We start from the raw sequence: 16,810 nt of genomic DNA on the forward strand, positions 1-16,810 counted from the left end.
CTCTTCTGCACAATGCCAACCACGGTGTAGTAAACAGCTGCAGCAAAACTCTTGCAAACATCACGTCTTTTGTCTGCTCATTTGATGCAATACTGGGGTGTGTATCAGAGTAGCAGTAGCATTGGCTATCTTTTTTTTTTTTCACCAGCGAGGCAGCTGTAGTAGCATGAATGCATTACAGAAATGTAATCGCATGAAGACAGGGAACAAACCAGAGCATTCGACGTTTTGGTCTCTGCTGATACTGAAGAAAGTGCAGTGGGCAATTTTTAAGTGAAAAGCTTCACTACCAGGGTCAGAGCCGAGCTTCTTGTGAGGCAAACTGGTGAGTTATGCGCACGTGCGAAACCGAGTGACGTCACGCGCCGCGCAGGTGGTCGCTCCTCGCCGCCGCCGCCGCCTGGCCTTTTGGCGCAGCCGCGCGCTACTGCGCATGTGCGTCGCCTCCTCGCTGTCGCTACAACTGCGTGCTTCGCCTCTTTGCCCACCGTTTGACCTTTCGTTTCAGCCGCGTGTTGCCCGCGTCGCAGCCGACAACCCTCCTCTCCGCATTCCTGTGGGCAGTTTTAAACGCGCCAATTTCAGCCTCCTCCTCCGCCTCCGTACAGGCAGTGTGTGGACGGCTGTCAAACCAAGCATAACTGAAGCTTTTCGCTTGTATTTCCAGGCTTAACCAGAGCTAAGCCACTGCCTAATTTTTTGGTTTGGTTTATGGGGTTTAACGTCCCAAAGCGACTAAGGCTATGAGAGACGCCGTAGTGAAGGGCTCCGGAAATTTCGACCACCTGGGGTTCTTTAACGTGCACTGACATCGCACAGTACACGGGCCTCTAGAATTTCTCCTCCAAAGAAATTCTAGCCGCCGCGGCCGGGATCGAACCCGCGTCTTTCGGGTCAGCAGCCGAGCACCATAACCGCTGAGCCACCGCGGCGGCGCCTAATTTTTTCCTACTGCTTCAGCTAAGTAGTCAATTCTGAGAACTCTAGCAACATTGCCAAACTGACCAACTCAGAACGCAACAAAGAAACACGCAAGAAATGTGGCCTCGTGAATAATGTTTTACTAATCTGCAATGACCTCGCCACAAGCTTAGTGACGAGAACTTTGTTACATTTTTTTTCGCCCTTCAGCGCACTTGGCTATGCTCCCAAGTCCTCACTCATGCCACTAGGATGGGCAGCAATGCTCTGGCCAGCAGGGCAGCGAAGGGAGGCCATTGGTTGTGGTGTGTGAGTGTGTGTACATGTGCTGCAGCGGGCGGACACTTTTTATTGTCACAGGCTAAGACGGGGTCTGAACAGCAGGTTGGCCGGGGAGGTTCACGGCACTACTGCAAAAGCAAAACAAGAACAAAAAACACACAGTCAATACATTTGTCCCCAAGTGTGAGCCCCCTCCATGCCCCCAGCAAGCCTACCTTTGCGGCTGTTTTCCAACGTCTTTCCCTGCTGGAAGTTATAAAGCATAGTTGAATTGTTACCTCACATTTTTCCAATTTCGTCACCAACATCAGCTACAGCTCGTATACTGAGCTAAACTTTACACGAACAGCAAGGATGTCAGTAATCCGCGTTTGTTCCCTCACCCACTCTGTGTCATACAGTATTGCAAAAATTGAAAAAAAAATTCAGTACGAAGTTTAAAATGAAAATTTTGACACAAAGCAATGTTTCTTCAATGTCATGTCAGCGTCTAGGCAAATGGCATTACTGGTGGCGAAATTCTGGCACTTGGAGCAAGCAGACATTGGGAATGCAGATATCGGGCGATATGAGATCTCAGCACTGAAGAGGATTCTGAGCTCGTCTTTTTACCGCGAGAACTGGATTTACACTCTCAGAGCATTCTTAAACATCAAATTATTGTCCTGTGCAGCCCATTTTCATATTATATCGAATTAAAAATCCTGGCTCCCGCCTCTTTTTTTAACACACCTCCAAAAAGAGGAGTCAGCCAATGCGTAGAGTGCCTCTCAGCAAGTCGCGTGGCGGCTTGGAGCCCTGCAATCGGCGAAAACAGAGTCCATGTGTATTTTTATTTCCGTGGGCCTAATCTATCGCTATGCTTTCTGTGACAAACTATTTACTCGCAGAAACCTATAAAACAAAATAAAAGCAAAAGCGAACCCTCCACGTGACTGGCTGAAAAAAAATGCACATGCTGGCTGACTCCTCTTTTTCGGAGGTGAGTTCAACAAAAAAGGAGGGAGCCGATTCTATTTAATAGAGAAACTGGCTGCACAGAATAATTCGAAGTTTCTAAGAATGCTTGGAGAGCGTAGAACAAGTTCCCGCGGTAAAAAGACGATTTTAGATTCCTCTTTAGTGCCCCTTTAATCAGCGCTGCTGTGCCCCGCCATAGGCATGGCTCCTTTCTTCGAGGCAGAAGTCCTCATGCCATCTGTCCCCCGTAACCCTGCAATATGTTCTCGTTGTCACTGAACAGGACAATTACCTATAGACAGGGGACAACACCACACATCCACGATCTCTTCAAGCCCCTTGATGTAGATGCCAGTTCATATGCCCTGATGTGTTTGGTCACCCTCTCCTGTGAGCGCCGAGCGCGAATGGCAGTAGATGAGATGGTGATGCGATGCCGGACAAGTGCTACTTTGTGGCTCGGGCTTAACAGTACTTGTGTTTAAGAATATTCAATTCAATTCACAGCTAAACTGCATTATATTCGAACACGCATCAACTTTAAACCTAATATTCACACACCATACTGTAAATATCTACAGACGCACACCTCAGTGACAAACTTGTGAGCCAGTTCCGAAATCACAGCTACGACATCAAAAAGGTTTTACAGTACTGCTCTCAGCAATCAATACCTGTCAATGCTAACAAGGGCATGATTACTGTTCATGCCGGCAAAATGCGCCATTCTACACATTAGCGAAAGTGCTATTCTCCTGTACACAAAGTGCATCGCAACGCTAGGATTCCTCATGGCATGGGACCCAGCCTCAGATCAAACCGAACGAAAACTAGCTCACTAATGTCAAGCAATAGTCATCAGCAATAAGTGGAGGGCTCTAGCATTTGCCTCACCCAAACTCCCCTATATAAAAACACCAAGAAGCAGAGGTGGGAGAGTTCTGATAAGATCACTGTAGCAATTACCAAAATTTTAGCCAGCTATCTTACCACAAGCAGCAGAGTGTGCTTACCAGAGAACAATTGGTCTAGCAAGACAAAATTAAGGGCTCATGAGGTACGCTGCTACACACATACCCGGCTAGTAAAACTGAGCGATATATGATTCTCCCCAGAGTGCACTCACCAGCCAAGGCTTCTGAAGCGAAGTACCGAACATCAACGTCAGGATCTGTGTTCAGCTTCTCCAGGCAGGGCTTCACCTGGCTTTGCAGTACCCTGCACAGAACCAAACTCCAGTCTTAGCTCTTTCTTCACCACGGGGAAAACGACAGTTTTTTTGCAGGTTTGAGCAGCCTTTTTTTCTGCAAAAACTACTGCATCTAAAATTTAATGCAATACATGAAACCAAGCTAAATAAATGTGGTTTCTAGGCATATTAGATTGAATAATGAATTGCACGTCGCAACAAAAAATTCTGTTTACCAAAAACAAGATTTTAGGAAAAAAACTGAACAAAACTTGTAAAGATACGCCTGTATCTAAAAATAAAAGTGCTAAGAATTTTCTCCAATATGCAAACTGTCTGTTATTTTAACGGCCACGATCTGAACAAATCAAACTTCCATCTTAAAGAGTATTCTTGTTACAAAACTGAATTAGGAAACTGTGTAGTTTGGCACGCACAGCACGGCTGCCTGTGCTCCAGGTTGGTTGCAGTCATCACCGACGTCAGAATTAAATCTCGACAAAAAGGCAGTATCTCCAGCCTTGCTCCTGCTCGGGACATTGATAAATTCAATCGTAGACAAAGCGGAGTCCTGTTTCATAGTGCATGGCGCCCACGCGGAGACTTCCAAGCGTACAGAGTCTTCGGATCGCATTGAAAAAATTCCGTCTTGCAGGAAAAAAAAAAAAAAAAAGACTACATCAAAAACGAAATTTTATTTGTCCAATTACAAGCCGCATGACACAGTGTGCCCGTAACCAACAAGGAAGGCTCCCAAGTCGAGTGGTGAAGTCATTGTTAGCTGGCAATAGTGCAGTACGTCTTCATAGCCCATTAGAAAAATATCGCCTAGCGGGAAAAAAGAAAAAAAAAAACTTTGAGAATGGAACTACCGTTCTTTGACTACAAGCCAGACACATAGCGTTCCCATAAGCAATGTGGAAGGTTCCGAAATTGGTGCGCAATCATTAGCGGGCTAACGATGCTCAACGGGCGTGGTAAGGGAAGAGAGTTAATGCACATAATGCAGATGGATATGGCTTGCCTAAATTCTGGCTGGCTAGCTTTCCTGATGTGTACTATGTCCATTCTACCTATCAAACCATACACCCGGGGCTGTCATCCTTTTATATATAACAGCTTGGCTGTGAGAAGCTAATTATTAAGTGAAAGGTAGCAACTCTTTCTGAGTGTATATTTTAAATGATGCACGACTACTAAAACCTAAGGCACAAATCTCTGGCAGTGGTGCAGTACTGCACATGGTTTGCAATGCGACAAGGCTAGTGTTGAGTTACACCCAAGTGTGAAATTTACAATAATAACAATACTTAAGGTATGTCACCACCTTTTTCATAATTTTTTTAAAATTTTGACTATTAAATTTTTATTTCCCATTTACCTTATAAAGCACTGTTTTATATGATATCCAAAAGCAAAAAATAGTGAAAAAAGCCATGCTGGCATTTATTATTCACAAAAAATTGCCGAAACTTGGCTGTTATGCAAACATTCATAACTAGTGAATGGAGAGCAGGAATTGTAAACTTTTTGGCATACAGTTAGCCAACTAACCAGACTGTGCAGCCAACTAGGATCTTAGCCATCCAATAATTGGGAATCAAGTTATAGCAAAAATGCCAAAGAAAACAAAAAATTGTCATTTTTCCCTGCATTCCTTGACATAAAACGTTATTATATCAAAACTCTCCATTCGATTTCATTTATCCTAGTTCATTGCACAGGTTGGTAATAAAGGAACGAGTGTGCAAAGCTTCATTGAAAAATATTGATTCATTTCAGTTATATAGCTGTTTGCGCAAGAAGAAAGTACAAGAAATCAATTTTTTGAGAAAAACAAGATTAAAGTTTTTTAATCCTTGTAGAAACAAGATCATCATGCCCTAGGAATTTAAAATCCTCCAGGATCATAGCTGGGGCCCTCCTTAGCTGACACGAGCCCTCTTTTGGCTTTTGTTGCTGCCCGTCTTTTCTTGCGGAGATGTTTTGCCTCACCCGTTGATTGATGATAGGCCTTCTTCACACGGTACTGGTCACTGGTACAACATGCTACGAGAGTGTGGTGGCCAGATTCGATGCCTGCTTCCCTCAAAATATCTGCTGAACTTCTGATGCTATCATTGAAGGACGAATCCGGTAGCATTCAAGGCGATAGCGTGAATCGCACACAAAGTAAACTGAGACACTTGTAGCGTCATGCATCCCCCTTGCGGAAATTTAAAGCAATGTTTAAAAAAAAAATGAAGCCTTACAAACTGCCTTTGAATAATCGTTTGCATATCAGACTAAAACAAAACAGAAAATTATCAATATATGCCGTTGATTCTCAGTTATCAGTTTCTGTTACCAAACCACATCAGTTTCGGTTTCAGAACTGTTGACCACCTGTTCGAAAGTTGGCTATAACTTTTGAACAATATAAGATACGAACATTATTTTTGCTGCAAAACATTTTTGAATGTTTAGGGGTTCCCGAAAAGTAAAAAAAGAAAAAATGTAATTTTTACAAAAAAAAAAACGCCTTTTCAAAGGTGGTGACATACCTTAAAGAGACACCGAAAAATGCTGTGGCAAGGTGTCGACAGTTATACACGCGACTTATGAAAATTTTCTTGAAGGCATCTAGAGCTGCTTTCATGATGCCGGCTGGCTACATTTGAAATCCATGCTGGAGAGAAAGATAGGGCCATTTTGTGCCCAGAAAAAAATAACTTTTAAAAAACAAGACATCAAAATGGACATCGCAAAGTTCTACGGTTTGCCTAGACAGCACTGTCTGGGGTTGAAACTTTTTTTTTCCCACACGGTGGAATATTTTATTAAAGGACACTGCTGCTGATAATTAATGGCAGAAATTGCTTCGGACGATAAAGCAAGCAATTACTTTGGCATACATATATTTCCTTGAAGCACAGGGCGCATATCCCATGAGCATGAAAGTGCACGGTGGACACGAATTCCTAAAGTTTTAGAGCCATTCATTTTTTTTTTATATGGGGATTCAAAACATGCACACACAAATTATGACATTTTTCTTCATGGAGCATAACGCGTGTCTAAAAGGGATAAGCTAGAAAGTGCCAAAAGCTGACACACAGCTGTTGCCACCATAGCCTAATTTTGCAAGTAAAGCATATGCGTTATATAGTTTTTTGGGCTTAGACCCCACAGGCTAGTCTACATTGCAGTCCTTTACGGTGTGCCTAGAAAATTTTTAAATCAAAGTACCTCAACAATAAGTGCACCTTTTGCAGCCAGACAAAACATCAACATACCCACAAAGAGCTGTAGAAGCATTTATGATGTATTGTGCTTAGTGGCACATAAGCAACTGAGGCTATATGCGCTAAGCTCAAGGTGTAGAGAAAAATTGTTTCCTGCAGTATTTCCCGCTCAGTAAGCTTCTGTTACGCTCTGAGCCCAATCTAGGATCTTGCCCTGGAGATCAGGGAAGCCGTGTGTAGGGCAGCCTCCCACTGCTCCTTTGAATTACCGTATACCGTATTTACTCGCATAATAGGCGCACCCCCAGTTTGGTCACGAAAAACCAGCCTTTTCTATTTACGCGCATAATAGGTGCACCCCGAACTTGGCACTGCGATTAATACTGTATTTACACAATTGCAAACTGCCTTTAAAATTGCCTTTACAATAACTTCATGCTGGTATGAGCATACAATTGATTTCCTTAACACCTTCATCAGCGCAAGCAAGCGGAAAAACGGGCCCGGCGAGCCACCTCGCACTGATGGCCACGGGTCGCAGACGCGGAGTCTGAGCCATCAGCAGATAATTGTCATTATGTGTCATCGTGCGCTCGATTGCATCACTGCGCGTGCATCTCCATCACAACTCTGATCTTGAATCAGCTCAGCTGATGTTACACCTGCGAATAAAGTGCTCCGTCAGCGCCTCTCATTCCGGACAGTTCCTGCCGTCCATTGTACGAAACGAGGCATGAACATTTTTTCGCCGTAAATCGAAAATGCAGGTTGTTGCATGAACGGGGTTCTACTGTAGGCTAGGCAGGATGGCTAGCAGATGGCAGGGAGAGGCCATCCTCACCACATTCGCAGAGACTGCACACAATACGTGAAGTGGAACACTCACTGGGGATCCAGCAGGGGGGCAATGCGCTGCAGGGTCTTGGCCACGTTGAAACGCACATTGGCCACCGAGTCAGCAGCCAGGCCGAGCACAGTGGCGAGCATAAGGCGGCCGGTGATCTCGCCCCCGCAGGCCTCGGCCAGCACGTTGATGCAGAAGAGGCAGGTCATGCGGTGCAGGTAGTTCTGGTCACGCGACATGGTCAGCACCTTGGGGATGACCGTGGCCTGAGCCCAGTCGCGGCCAAACTTGTCGACCAGCTTGCGCAGGTTCTGGGTGGCCGCTTCGCGGATGGCAAACACATGGTCCACCAGCCACGTCATGCACAGCGCATTGAGCTTCTCGTCGAAGAACTCCACGCCCAGCTGCCCGGCCAGCAGGGGCATGTACTCGATGATGGCCAAGCGCACGCGCCACTTGGAGTCCTCGGCCAGCTCAACGATGGCCGGCAGCAGGGACTGGGAAAGCTGCTGGATGCCAATCACCTCGTTGACACAATCCAGGTTGGAGATAATGTTGAGTCGCACCTCGGGGCACTCATCCTTGAGCTGCGATAGGAAGAGCGGCAGCAAGTGTTCAACGGTGTTCTGCTTGCCCAGGATGGGTGACAGGCCCATGATGACAGAGGCCAGGGCTGACTTGACATGCTGGTTGGGGTCCGACACAAGGTCCTTGACGCAGGGCAGGATGTTGCTCATGATCACCTGCTCCTGTACCTCAGCGGGCAGGTTCTGGCAGAAGTCGCGGACCTTGTGCGCAGCGGCTGCACGCACCTCAGCCTCGCAGTCCTTGAGCAGGTTCTGGAAGGCCAGCACTAGGTCGGCGCGTGTTACCTCGGGCCCCAGGGCCTTCTGGAGGTCAGTGAAGCGGTCGGCCACCATATAGCGCACCCGCCAGCTCTTGTCCTCCGCAGCCTGGCGTAGGGTGGGCAGCAGCAGAGGCTCTAGCTCCTCCCGGGGAAGCAGGCCTGCCAGTGACACACACGCCTCCACTGCCAACAGACGCACGCTGTCCTGCAGACACACAAGAGCAAAAATGATGAAGTTTCATCTGGGAATGATGGGACAGGCAAGCACAGCACCATTATAAACATAGAGGAATCTTCACTGTGTTGAAAATAAGCATTAAAGTTTTCGGATGCACAGCACATACCAAGAACCTCTATTATCGTGATCCTGTAGACATTTTAAAGTACAGTAGAACCTCGATGATGACTTTCAGGGGACCACGTGAAACCGTCATATAATTGAAGATTTGGGAGTGACACATTCTCCTGTTAAACAAGCCTACTACTCAGGCTTTCAAAAATTGATTGAAGTTCTTTCCCCTGCGAGTTATAAAACTGCCTGTTTTCGTTCGGCAAGAATCAGTTCTGAGACCGCATGCAGCCAGGCTTTTCGGTGTCAAAGAGGTGGTTTTAGACAAGGCAGGCAAGCGCTCCCATCCCTGCACCTCACATGCACCTCGAAAACGATGATTTGGATGACGTGCCCGAAATATGGCTGCTCCAACCCTTCAAAGACGTTTTGCAGCATGCAGTATGACTATGCCGGCGACATGTCTTTCTGTTTGGACTTCCTCTAGAACCGTTATCCCTCCACAGCAGCAGGCAGCAGTGTCTGTACAAGGAATTGACATCATAAAAGAAAACCCGATGTTCGCCTACGACGCAAATGCGCCGGCAGTGCGCTTCCTGCAGCGATGTATGGCCCACAGGGTGACAGCACTTCGCTCGCTCCTGCCTCGCTCGGCGTTACTAGGCCTGACAAGCTCTGTACTAGCTGCCAATGAACTTAGAAATGTCTAATCTTGTAACCGTTTCTGCAATAACCTCATGCTAATATGACCGTACAGTTGATTTTCCAAATATGTACATCAGCGAAGCGTGTGGAAAAAAGGACTGGCTAGCTGCTTCACACCGATGCCCAAGGGTCCCCTGCACGAAGAGTCAGAGTCCGAGACGTTGGCAGAACCGTCATTATAAGCAGTCATGCACTCGACTGCATTGTTGCAGGCATGTCTCGGTCTTAATTCCGATCTGGAACCAACTTTACTGACTTCACGTCCGTCAGTGTCTCTCATTCCGGATGGTCACCGGCCGCTGTACAAAGCGGGGTGTGCTTATTTTTTCGTCGTATAATTGAGGCTTTTAATGCAGTATCCCTGCGAGAGATTCGATGGACCCGTGCCAATCCGTCGTAAAATGCAGGTCATCGCATGAACGGGGGACGCATAATCAAGGTTCAACTGTATTTTGGTCACTGCATACCTTAAGAACTGTCACGTTGGATGGACCCTTTCTGAATTCACTATGTTAGCACGCAGAAAACTGTGCCCACTAAATACGTGTCTCGATACCATCATGGATGCCACAATTATGAGCTGAATAACAGAAAAAATATTCAAACTACAACTTTCTCACCACTAAATGCCGCTTCTGCTGCCGAACAAAATCAACTGACACAAAGAAAGCCATTCAATAGAATTTCACGAAGACTATAAATTGGGTGCAGTTGCCCCTCACCTGCTCGTCCTGGGCCAGGTAACCCCACATGGCCACCAGGTCCCCTTTGAGCCACTCGGGCTCGACAGCCTGGGCCAGCTCGCCCAGCTTGGAGGCCGCTGCACGCCGTACCATGGGCGTGTCGTCCTGGCACAGGTTGCGGAAGTGGCTGCGCAGCTCCGCTTTGACAGCGGGCGTCACGCGCGGGTAGCACACTGCAAACAGGCCGCATGCTGACGTCCGCGACGTGAACCAGTCGCCCGAGGCGAGCCGCTTCACCAGCGGCACAAAGTACTGCTCCAGGTCAGCTGGGCTGTGCTGCTGTGAGATGGCGCGCAGGGACTCCACCGCCTTGTCCCGCACCACAGTCTCCTCCACAGTGGCCAGGCTCTCAAGGGGGGGCTGCACACGTACACACATTCAGGAGGCTGCGCAGGACAGTCTAGGAAGAGTAGACTCCTTAAAATCATGACCACAATGCACAGTTAAGCGAAATACAAATGCTTGCGGAGTTTCAAGCAGTCTCCAAGAGAACAGCTGCTGAGCTGTCAGAAAGCTAGACCTATCAAGCAAGCACAACTCAATTCTGTCACGGGACATTGCAAAGAGACAGTAAAGTATTAAGGTTTGACCACTAAACATTACGCTCAGTAGCTATTTTTACAATCTTTGGCCACAAACTCAATATCTCAAATTACAATTTATACAACGCTGAACTGACCTCTGATGCCAAAACAGGAAGCAAGAAAAAGCGGCTACTGAATGTTGATGGCCATAAAGGAGGCAATTTGAGCTGTGGACCATTCTCATGCGCCATTCAGAACTGTGTTGGAGCATTGCTCACCAGGAGGCAGTGGACAAATTCGGCGCCGCCAACCAGAGGGGTGAAGTTGCCCAGTTGCTCGGCCAGCGCCAAAAGCACCTCATCCTCATCGTAGATGGTGTCTGCAGCACACCAAGAGACAAGACACTCCTTGCTTCATCTGCACACTCCAGGCTAAATCGTGGTGTGCCACTACTTCACATTTCTTGCAATGCGAGGCATTGCCTTGCCACACAAGTGCTACCAGCAAGCAATCGAAAGCGTTACCTTCCACAAACGACCCAAAAGAAAGCTACGGAAAATTATGCACACAGACAATGCAGTGTGCAATAAAGTCTCATCTATCACAAGAGGTTGTGTTTACCTTTGACCATGCCTAGGGTGGCCAGAGAGGTCGGCTTGTTCATACCACCACATGCGAGCGACAGTGACAGACAAGTGTGGTACACTGAAGCAGAACAAAGCCTCTCACAAGAGCTAAGGCTACTTACAAGGAATTTCTTTTTCTGGTCGTACTTCAAATGCTTTAGAGCCAGGATTGCAGAATGCCAACTGGAACCCCATACTTCAGGTACATTAAATTGTGAGGAAAATAATCAAAGTCCTCCCCTTTCCCTTTTCTTTTTTTTCATATTCAAGCAGAATTCTACAGAAAAGACCCACCCCATGCAACTTCAGCAATCTGAAATGTTATTAGAGGAGAACGGTGCCCATGAGAAGTGCACAATGAATCCCCGCACCCAGTTTAACTCCATAATGACAGCTCCACAAGCCCGACACAAGTACCACATATCCTGAAGCATCAACAAACGAAACGGACCACATGCAAAGCATCCACGCACTCCAGTAACTATCAATGGACATGAGAGAAATCTAGTATAGGTACTAAATTCTGCCAATCATGGGTCATTGAATAGGGCCTCACAAAGGTCAGTGGAACCGAGTGCCCCCACAAACCCCACAAACATTGTGCCCTCATGTGCAGTGCATTTTCTAGAAGTGATAACTGACATTGAGTGCAAGGCATACAGTGGGATCTAGTTGATTCAAAATTACAGTTAATTTGAAGTGACACCTGGCGTCACAAAACATGAAAGGTATAGATAAGACCCTTTAATTCAAACTCTGTCTAATTCAAACATATTGCTGATCTTATTTGGGTTCAAATTAATGAAAGTTGACCTATTGGTAACCAGGAAATAGAAGCACTGAGCTAGTGAGCTGGTACAATGAAAATGATGCTCCAAGATCAAAGCACTGCTGCAACAAAGAGTAATCAATAACCAATTTAGAGCAGGCACATATAGAAAGATGCATACAGCAGCAACAGGCAAAGGAATTAACCTATAAACAGGTCCGAAATGCTCCTGACAGCCTGTTCCTACACCTTACACCACCATATGTGGCGGCTTCAGTAACACTAGGTCATTCGCAAACACTAGCTCAATCCCGAACAATAAATAAAGAGGATATGTTCAAAAAATCACAGGAAAAAAAATGCACCGGGTGTTCTACATAACACAGGCCAAGCCTTAAATAAAAAGCTCACATACAGTATAAATAAGCCGCATATGGCAGGCACTAGTACAGTGCAAGTCAGATTCTACTTTTATTCAAACCGCACAGGCTAATTATTTTTAATTAATGTAAATCACTGATTACTCATTTCAAGCAGGATGGGACTTTGAAAGGTTGCAGAAAATGTGCTCAGAAACACCAGATCCATTCACGCTAACAACCCATAATATCCCAGCTCTGTACTTAAATTACGATGCATCACGTGTGTTTTTAACAAAGGCCCACACACACTAGATATGAGCAAGTGACAAGTCTCAGCGGACAAAGGAGGAAGAGACTGCTTTAAATGACCATGTCTAACTCATAGTTGTCCTAATGCGGGTGTTCATCCAGGCCAAGCATGCATTGTGTGTGGCTTTGGTAAAACACAGGTGCTCGTTTTAAGATGCATATGATGGTAGGTGAATAAGACGAGGGAGTGAATGCAGGCCATAATGTAAATCATCAGGCCGACAGTGAAAGAGCCAGCTGGGGACTTTGTACAGGGTCGTCCACTCTTAGTTAGAATGCGCTAGAGCAGGGGTTCTCAAACTGGGTTCCGCGGAACACAGGGGTTCCGCGAGCTGTCTTCTTGTGTTCCGCGAGAACCCTCACTGGCCCTGACCCGGCAGCTGATATGAGACTAGCTCTGAGTGCTGCTGAGCCACGCTTTGACTTGCTCTCAAAAGGGAAGCAGTACCACCCATCACATTAGTATTTGTATTAATGGTGCAATAAACATTTAACTTTTGCAACTCTCTCTTTGCAAAATGCACTCGACAACATTGCTGGTAAGTGAAAGCAGGGGGGGGGGGGGGGGGGGGGGGGGGTTCCTTGGAACTTATTGAAGGCTTTTGGGGTTTCTCCAAGCAAAAAAGTTTGAGAACCCCTGCGCTAGCGCATGGCCGTGCTCTTTGGAGGCTCACTGCGTCCGAAACGGCTGCGCATCGAAGCGAAGTGGCAGATGACGCGAAGCACCACGTCCAGGTACACCTTCTCCGGCGCCACTTTACTGCGATGAGCGACTGTGTCGCATGCGGTGGCCCTCTGAATAGTGCGGCCATGCGCTAGCGGATTCTAACTAAGAGTGGACGACCCTGTACATTGAAGAACTGCATTACAGCAATTTAGTACAGGCGCACAATTGCAAAGCCACACAGTTTTTATTTATTTATTTTTTCTAAGGATTTATAAGAGTACTTTTAAGCATTGCACAAGCAGACAGCCTAGCAGCTATCCTGTCGCAAACAACCAGAATGGCGTTTCTGAATGCACCTTATAACATTTCGAATCACTAAAGTGCTCTGAAGTGAGCAGTAACGAAATGTGTAATTTAAATGAGTCACTCAATGAGGAAGAGGGCGGAGCAGTCAAAAATGATAGTTGGTTTCATTTGTACACGACACATTGTCAATTGCTTATTAAGTTAACTTTGGCCTGTGTTATGTGAAACACCCCGATTTACAACCCACAGAACTATGCAATGCGAATGTGTGGAACTGGCCAGGCATTCGAGGCACCACACATGATAAGCCACACCATTCTATGCCTTCTACCATGCTAACAATGCTGACATGACAGCAAAGGAAGTCGCAAGGACAAGGAAACTACAGTCCAAGAAACAAGTCACTTCAGGACCCTCTGGGTGCTCAGCACATCAGCATGAAAGATTACAAAAGAAAAAAAAAAATGTTCAGAAAAACAAACTGACGCACCAGTGAGGAAGGGAATGAGCTCGCTGCGGGTCCTCTCCACACCAAGGGCCAGTGCTATGGTTGACAGCTTCTTGATGCTGTTGAGACGTAGCTGAAAAGAGGCACAGTTGCTTCGCTTTACATAAAGAAGGCACACCCACTGTTTTTCCTAGTGTTTTCTAAACCAAAATACTGGTCAACATATGCTTGCTTAGACATAGCTTAGACATCCAATAAGCATAGCAGTCGTAGTACAAGGCCTTTATTCAGCCATAATTACAGGCCGAGCATGTAGACTGCTTGGGCGGCCAGTCAAGGCTGTTCCTCTTCTCCTCCAGCACCAAGCCAATCGAGCCAGAAAATGATGGACAGGGAAGGGGGGGGGGGGGGGGAGATAAGAACCCGACCACTGAGCAGCCGGGCAACAGAAGAGGAAATGAGCTAGGTCCGCATAGGTAAAGAGGCGGTTGGGACAGGAAGGGAATTTCAGCAGGGAAATTCTCCTCGCTGCCAGCAGAATAGACACTGCCTAAGACGACTGCTTCTAATTGGCGTCTGTGCAGCATCTGCGCAGCGTCTGTGCAGTACGTGTACAACAGCACAAAACAATAAAGCAATTGTCTGTCTCAAAGGGTGGTTCAAGCATCTTATATCACAGTTTAAACCTGTTAAACCTGATGCAGTACATCCTATCCGAACAAGTTCCATTTGTGAACAATGGATCCGAACAGGCGAACCGAAGTGAAAACCGAAGTGGCGCACGTAATTCGTATTTGGCCTGACTATGCAAATCGACAGTGTGATTCTTTCCCGAATTTCGCGAAAATGTAGTTCACGGCTCTTTACATGGGCGCTGTTCTCTATGCGGTGTGGGCTGGACAATATTTTTATTCCTTTTCATCTGCCCACACTAATTTGTTTACATGGGTACGGCCACCGTATACTTTCAAGAATCGCCATTGTTTGAAATCATGCTCAACGATCGCAACAATAAGGAAAAATTTTACCATCAAGATATAATCAAAGCTAAAGTTCGAGCCGGCAGCGCTAAACTGGTCGCCGACAAACGGCTCTGAAACGTTTCTCTGCCGCCAGATTGCCTATCTAAAAAGGAAAGCCCGCGCAATTCTTTTCGCGACTGCATGTTTGTAACGATCCAACGGCGGCCTTTCGTTTAGCACGACCCATGCATTAAGAGGTCGCAAAGCGTCAAAATCGCCCACCGGCACCTCACAGCAAGGTCTCGGCAACTGCACTGAGGCATTCAGAGCGATGAGTGTTTCGCACGCAGCAACTTGGAATGCACAGCTTAATAAATATAAGTTAGGACCGAAAGGAAGCCACAGTTCCCCCAACCCCGAAAAAAAAAAAGGCACAACCTGCACCGTTTTGAGCCGTCGCCATACAATCCGTTAGGACTAACCTCGGAAGCCAGAGTAAGGGAAACGACAAAAGCAGTGCCTCACCTGGACATCTTCGTTCCTCAATTCGTCAATCAGCACGGCAATCGGGTAGAGAGAATCTTCCGTGTTTGTGTCGCTCGCTGCCATTTCAGCGGATCCTCAGGCAGGTCCAACGAGACCCGCTGCAACGAAAACAACACAGGCGACAGAGGCCGCAGCGAGGGGACTGCCAGACTGCGGCGAGTCACTGAATGGATGGATGATTGGATAATGCTGAACCCTTCAAGTCAGGTGGAGGCTCACGCCATCTAGCTGTGATTCGTAATATTTCGCTCTTCTTTAGCCACCTATCAGATAACCTTCGCTTGGTTATTTCTACTAGTTTAAAATATATTTTTCCTCCGCTGTCCTTAAACCGCAGTGCTTTGAATAAATCTGCCCCGTTGCTTTCGTCTGTAGGATGAAGCTGTTTACAGAAAAGTATCAAGTGTTCAACCGTTTCCCCCTCCTCTCCACACGCACCTCATAACGTACCTTGACTCGGTATATTTCCAATCAATAAAGATGTTTTAAAGCGAAAGCTTTAATGGCCTAGCAGGAGCCAGGGTTACCGGGAGGCCACATTTGACCTTCAAACGAGAGCGTTGGGGGGAGGGGAGTCTGTCACGTGATTAACCACGTGGTTCACCGCAGCTGCAGCCGCGCGCCCGCCGCCGCCGCTGCGCCGACCGTCGTCTCGCCAGCTGTGGTTACATGACTAGCCAATTATCACTCCGTTCGCTTGAATAGGCGAAGGCGCCGCTCTCGCGTGCGCGCCTGCCAGTTTGTCGCTATTGGCGAAGCGAGTCGGTTGGAACCGACTTCTCTCAGGCGGCGGGTCGAGTCTGATCATCCGGCTGACACCGAGCCACGATGGCAGCAGTCAAGTGCGGCATCCTGGACCAAGGATCGACCACGGCGCCCAGTGACCCGTAAGGGTCAAGAACACCAATTTATTGAAAATAAAGTTTTTTCCATCCATCCATCCATCCATCCATCCATCCATCCATCCATCCATCCATCCATCCATCCATCCATCCATCCATCCATCCATCCATCCATCCATCCATGCATCCATCCAGGTAATCGTTGCATCATCGTTTTAATTCACTACAGTGCTGAAGCAAACCTTCCTCGAAAGTCGGAATTGGTATATTAGCTCTATGGTCGGAATAACAACTTATGTAGAATCACTGATTATATAGCGGTTCTTTTATGCCTCATGTGCCTATAACCTCTCAATGACGTCACAACCATCACTCGACTGTTGAAACCGAAACAGCACGAGAAAGAAATTCGATTATAAATTATTTAGTGGCCGTAGGAGGATAC

The 16,810-nt window shown here is 46.8% G+C and overlaps 1 protein-coding gene across 2 annotated transcripts; it reads right to left on the bottom strand.

Moving 5' to 3' along the window:
* Window positions 1-1,039: 1,039 nt before the first annotated feature.
* Window positions 1,040-15,690, bottom strand: Pp2A-29B (Protein phosphatase PP2A regulatory subunit A). 2 transcript variants are annotated; one of them, XM_089548577.1, is made up of 8 exons: window positions 15,503-15,690; window positions 14,058-14,148; window positions 10,807-10,907; window positions 9,984-10,364; window positions 7,463-8,472; window positions 3,290-3,381; window positions 1,419-1,449; window positions 1,040-1,331 (listed from the first exon to the last, which is right to left on the bottom strand). In XM_089548577.1, the coding sequence occupies exons 1-8, from the start codon at window positions 15,584-15,586 to the stop codon at window positions 1,283-1,285; spliced, it is 1,839 nt and encodes a 612-aa protein (XP_089404703.1). In that variant the 5' UTR covers window positions 15,587-15,690; the 3' UTR covers window positions 1,040-1,282. The 2 variants fall into 2 exon arrangements, with proteins under 2 accessions (XP_089404703.1, XP_089404704.1); XM_089548578.1 differs by lacking the exon at window positions 1,419-1,449.
* Between the last annotated feature and the right edge of the window lie 1,120 nt (window positions 15,691-16,810).

The sequence above is a fragment of the Amblyomma mixtum genome, chromosome 6, assembly GCF_055824585.1.
Source record: "Amblyomma mixtum isolate Tamu chromosome 6, ASM5582458v1, whole genome shotgun sequence".
NCBI lineage: Eukaryota > Metazoa > Arthropoda > Arachnida > Ixodida > Ixodidae > Amblyomma > Amblyomma mixtum.

Excerpts from the sequence above, each read along its gene's own strand:
- Pp2A-29B (XM_089548577.1), bottom strand. The coding sequence starts at position 15,586 with ATGGCAGCGAGCGACACAAACACGGAAGATTCTCTCTACCCGATTGCC. Across the intron at positions 14,149-15,502 it reads TGAGGAACGAAGATGTCCAG|CTACGTCTCAACAGCATCAA; the intron begins GTGAGGCACTGC and ends GCCTCTTTTCAG. Across the intron at positions 10,365-10,806 it reads AATTTGTCCACTGCCTCCTG|CCCCCCCTTGAGAGCCTGGC; the intron begins GTGAGCAATGCT and ends GTACGTGTGCAG.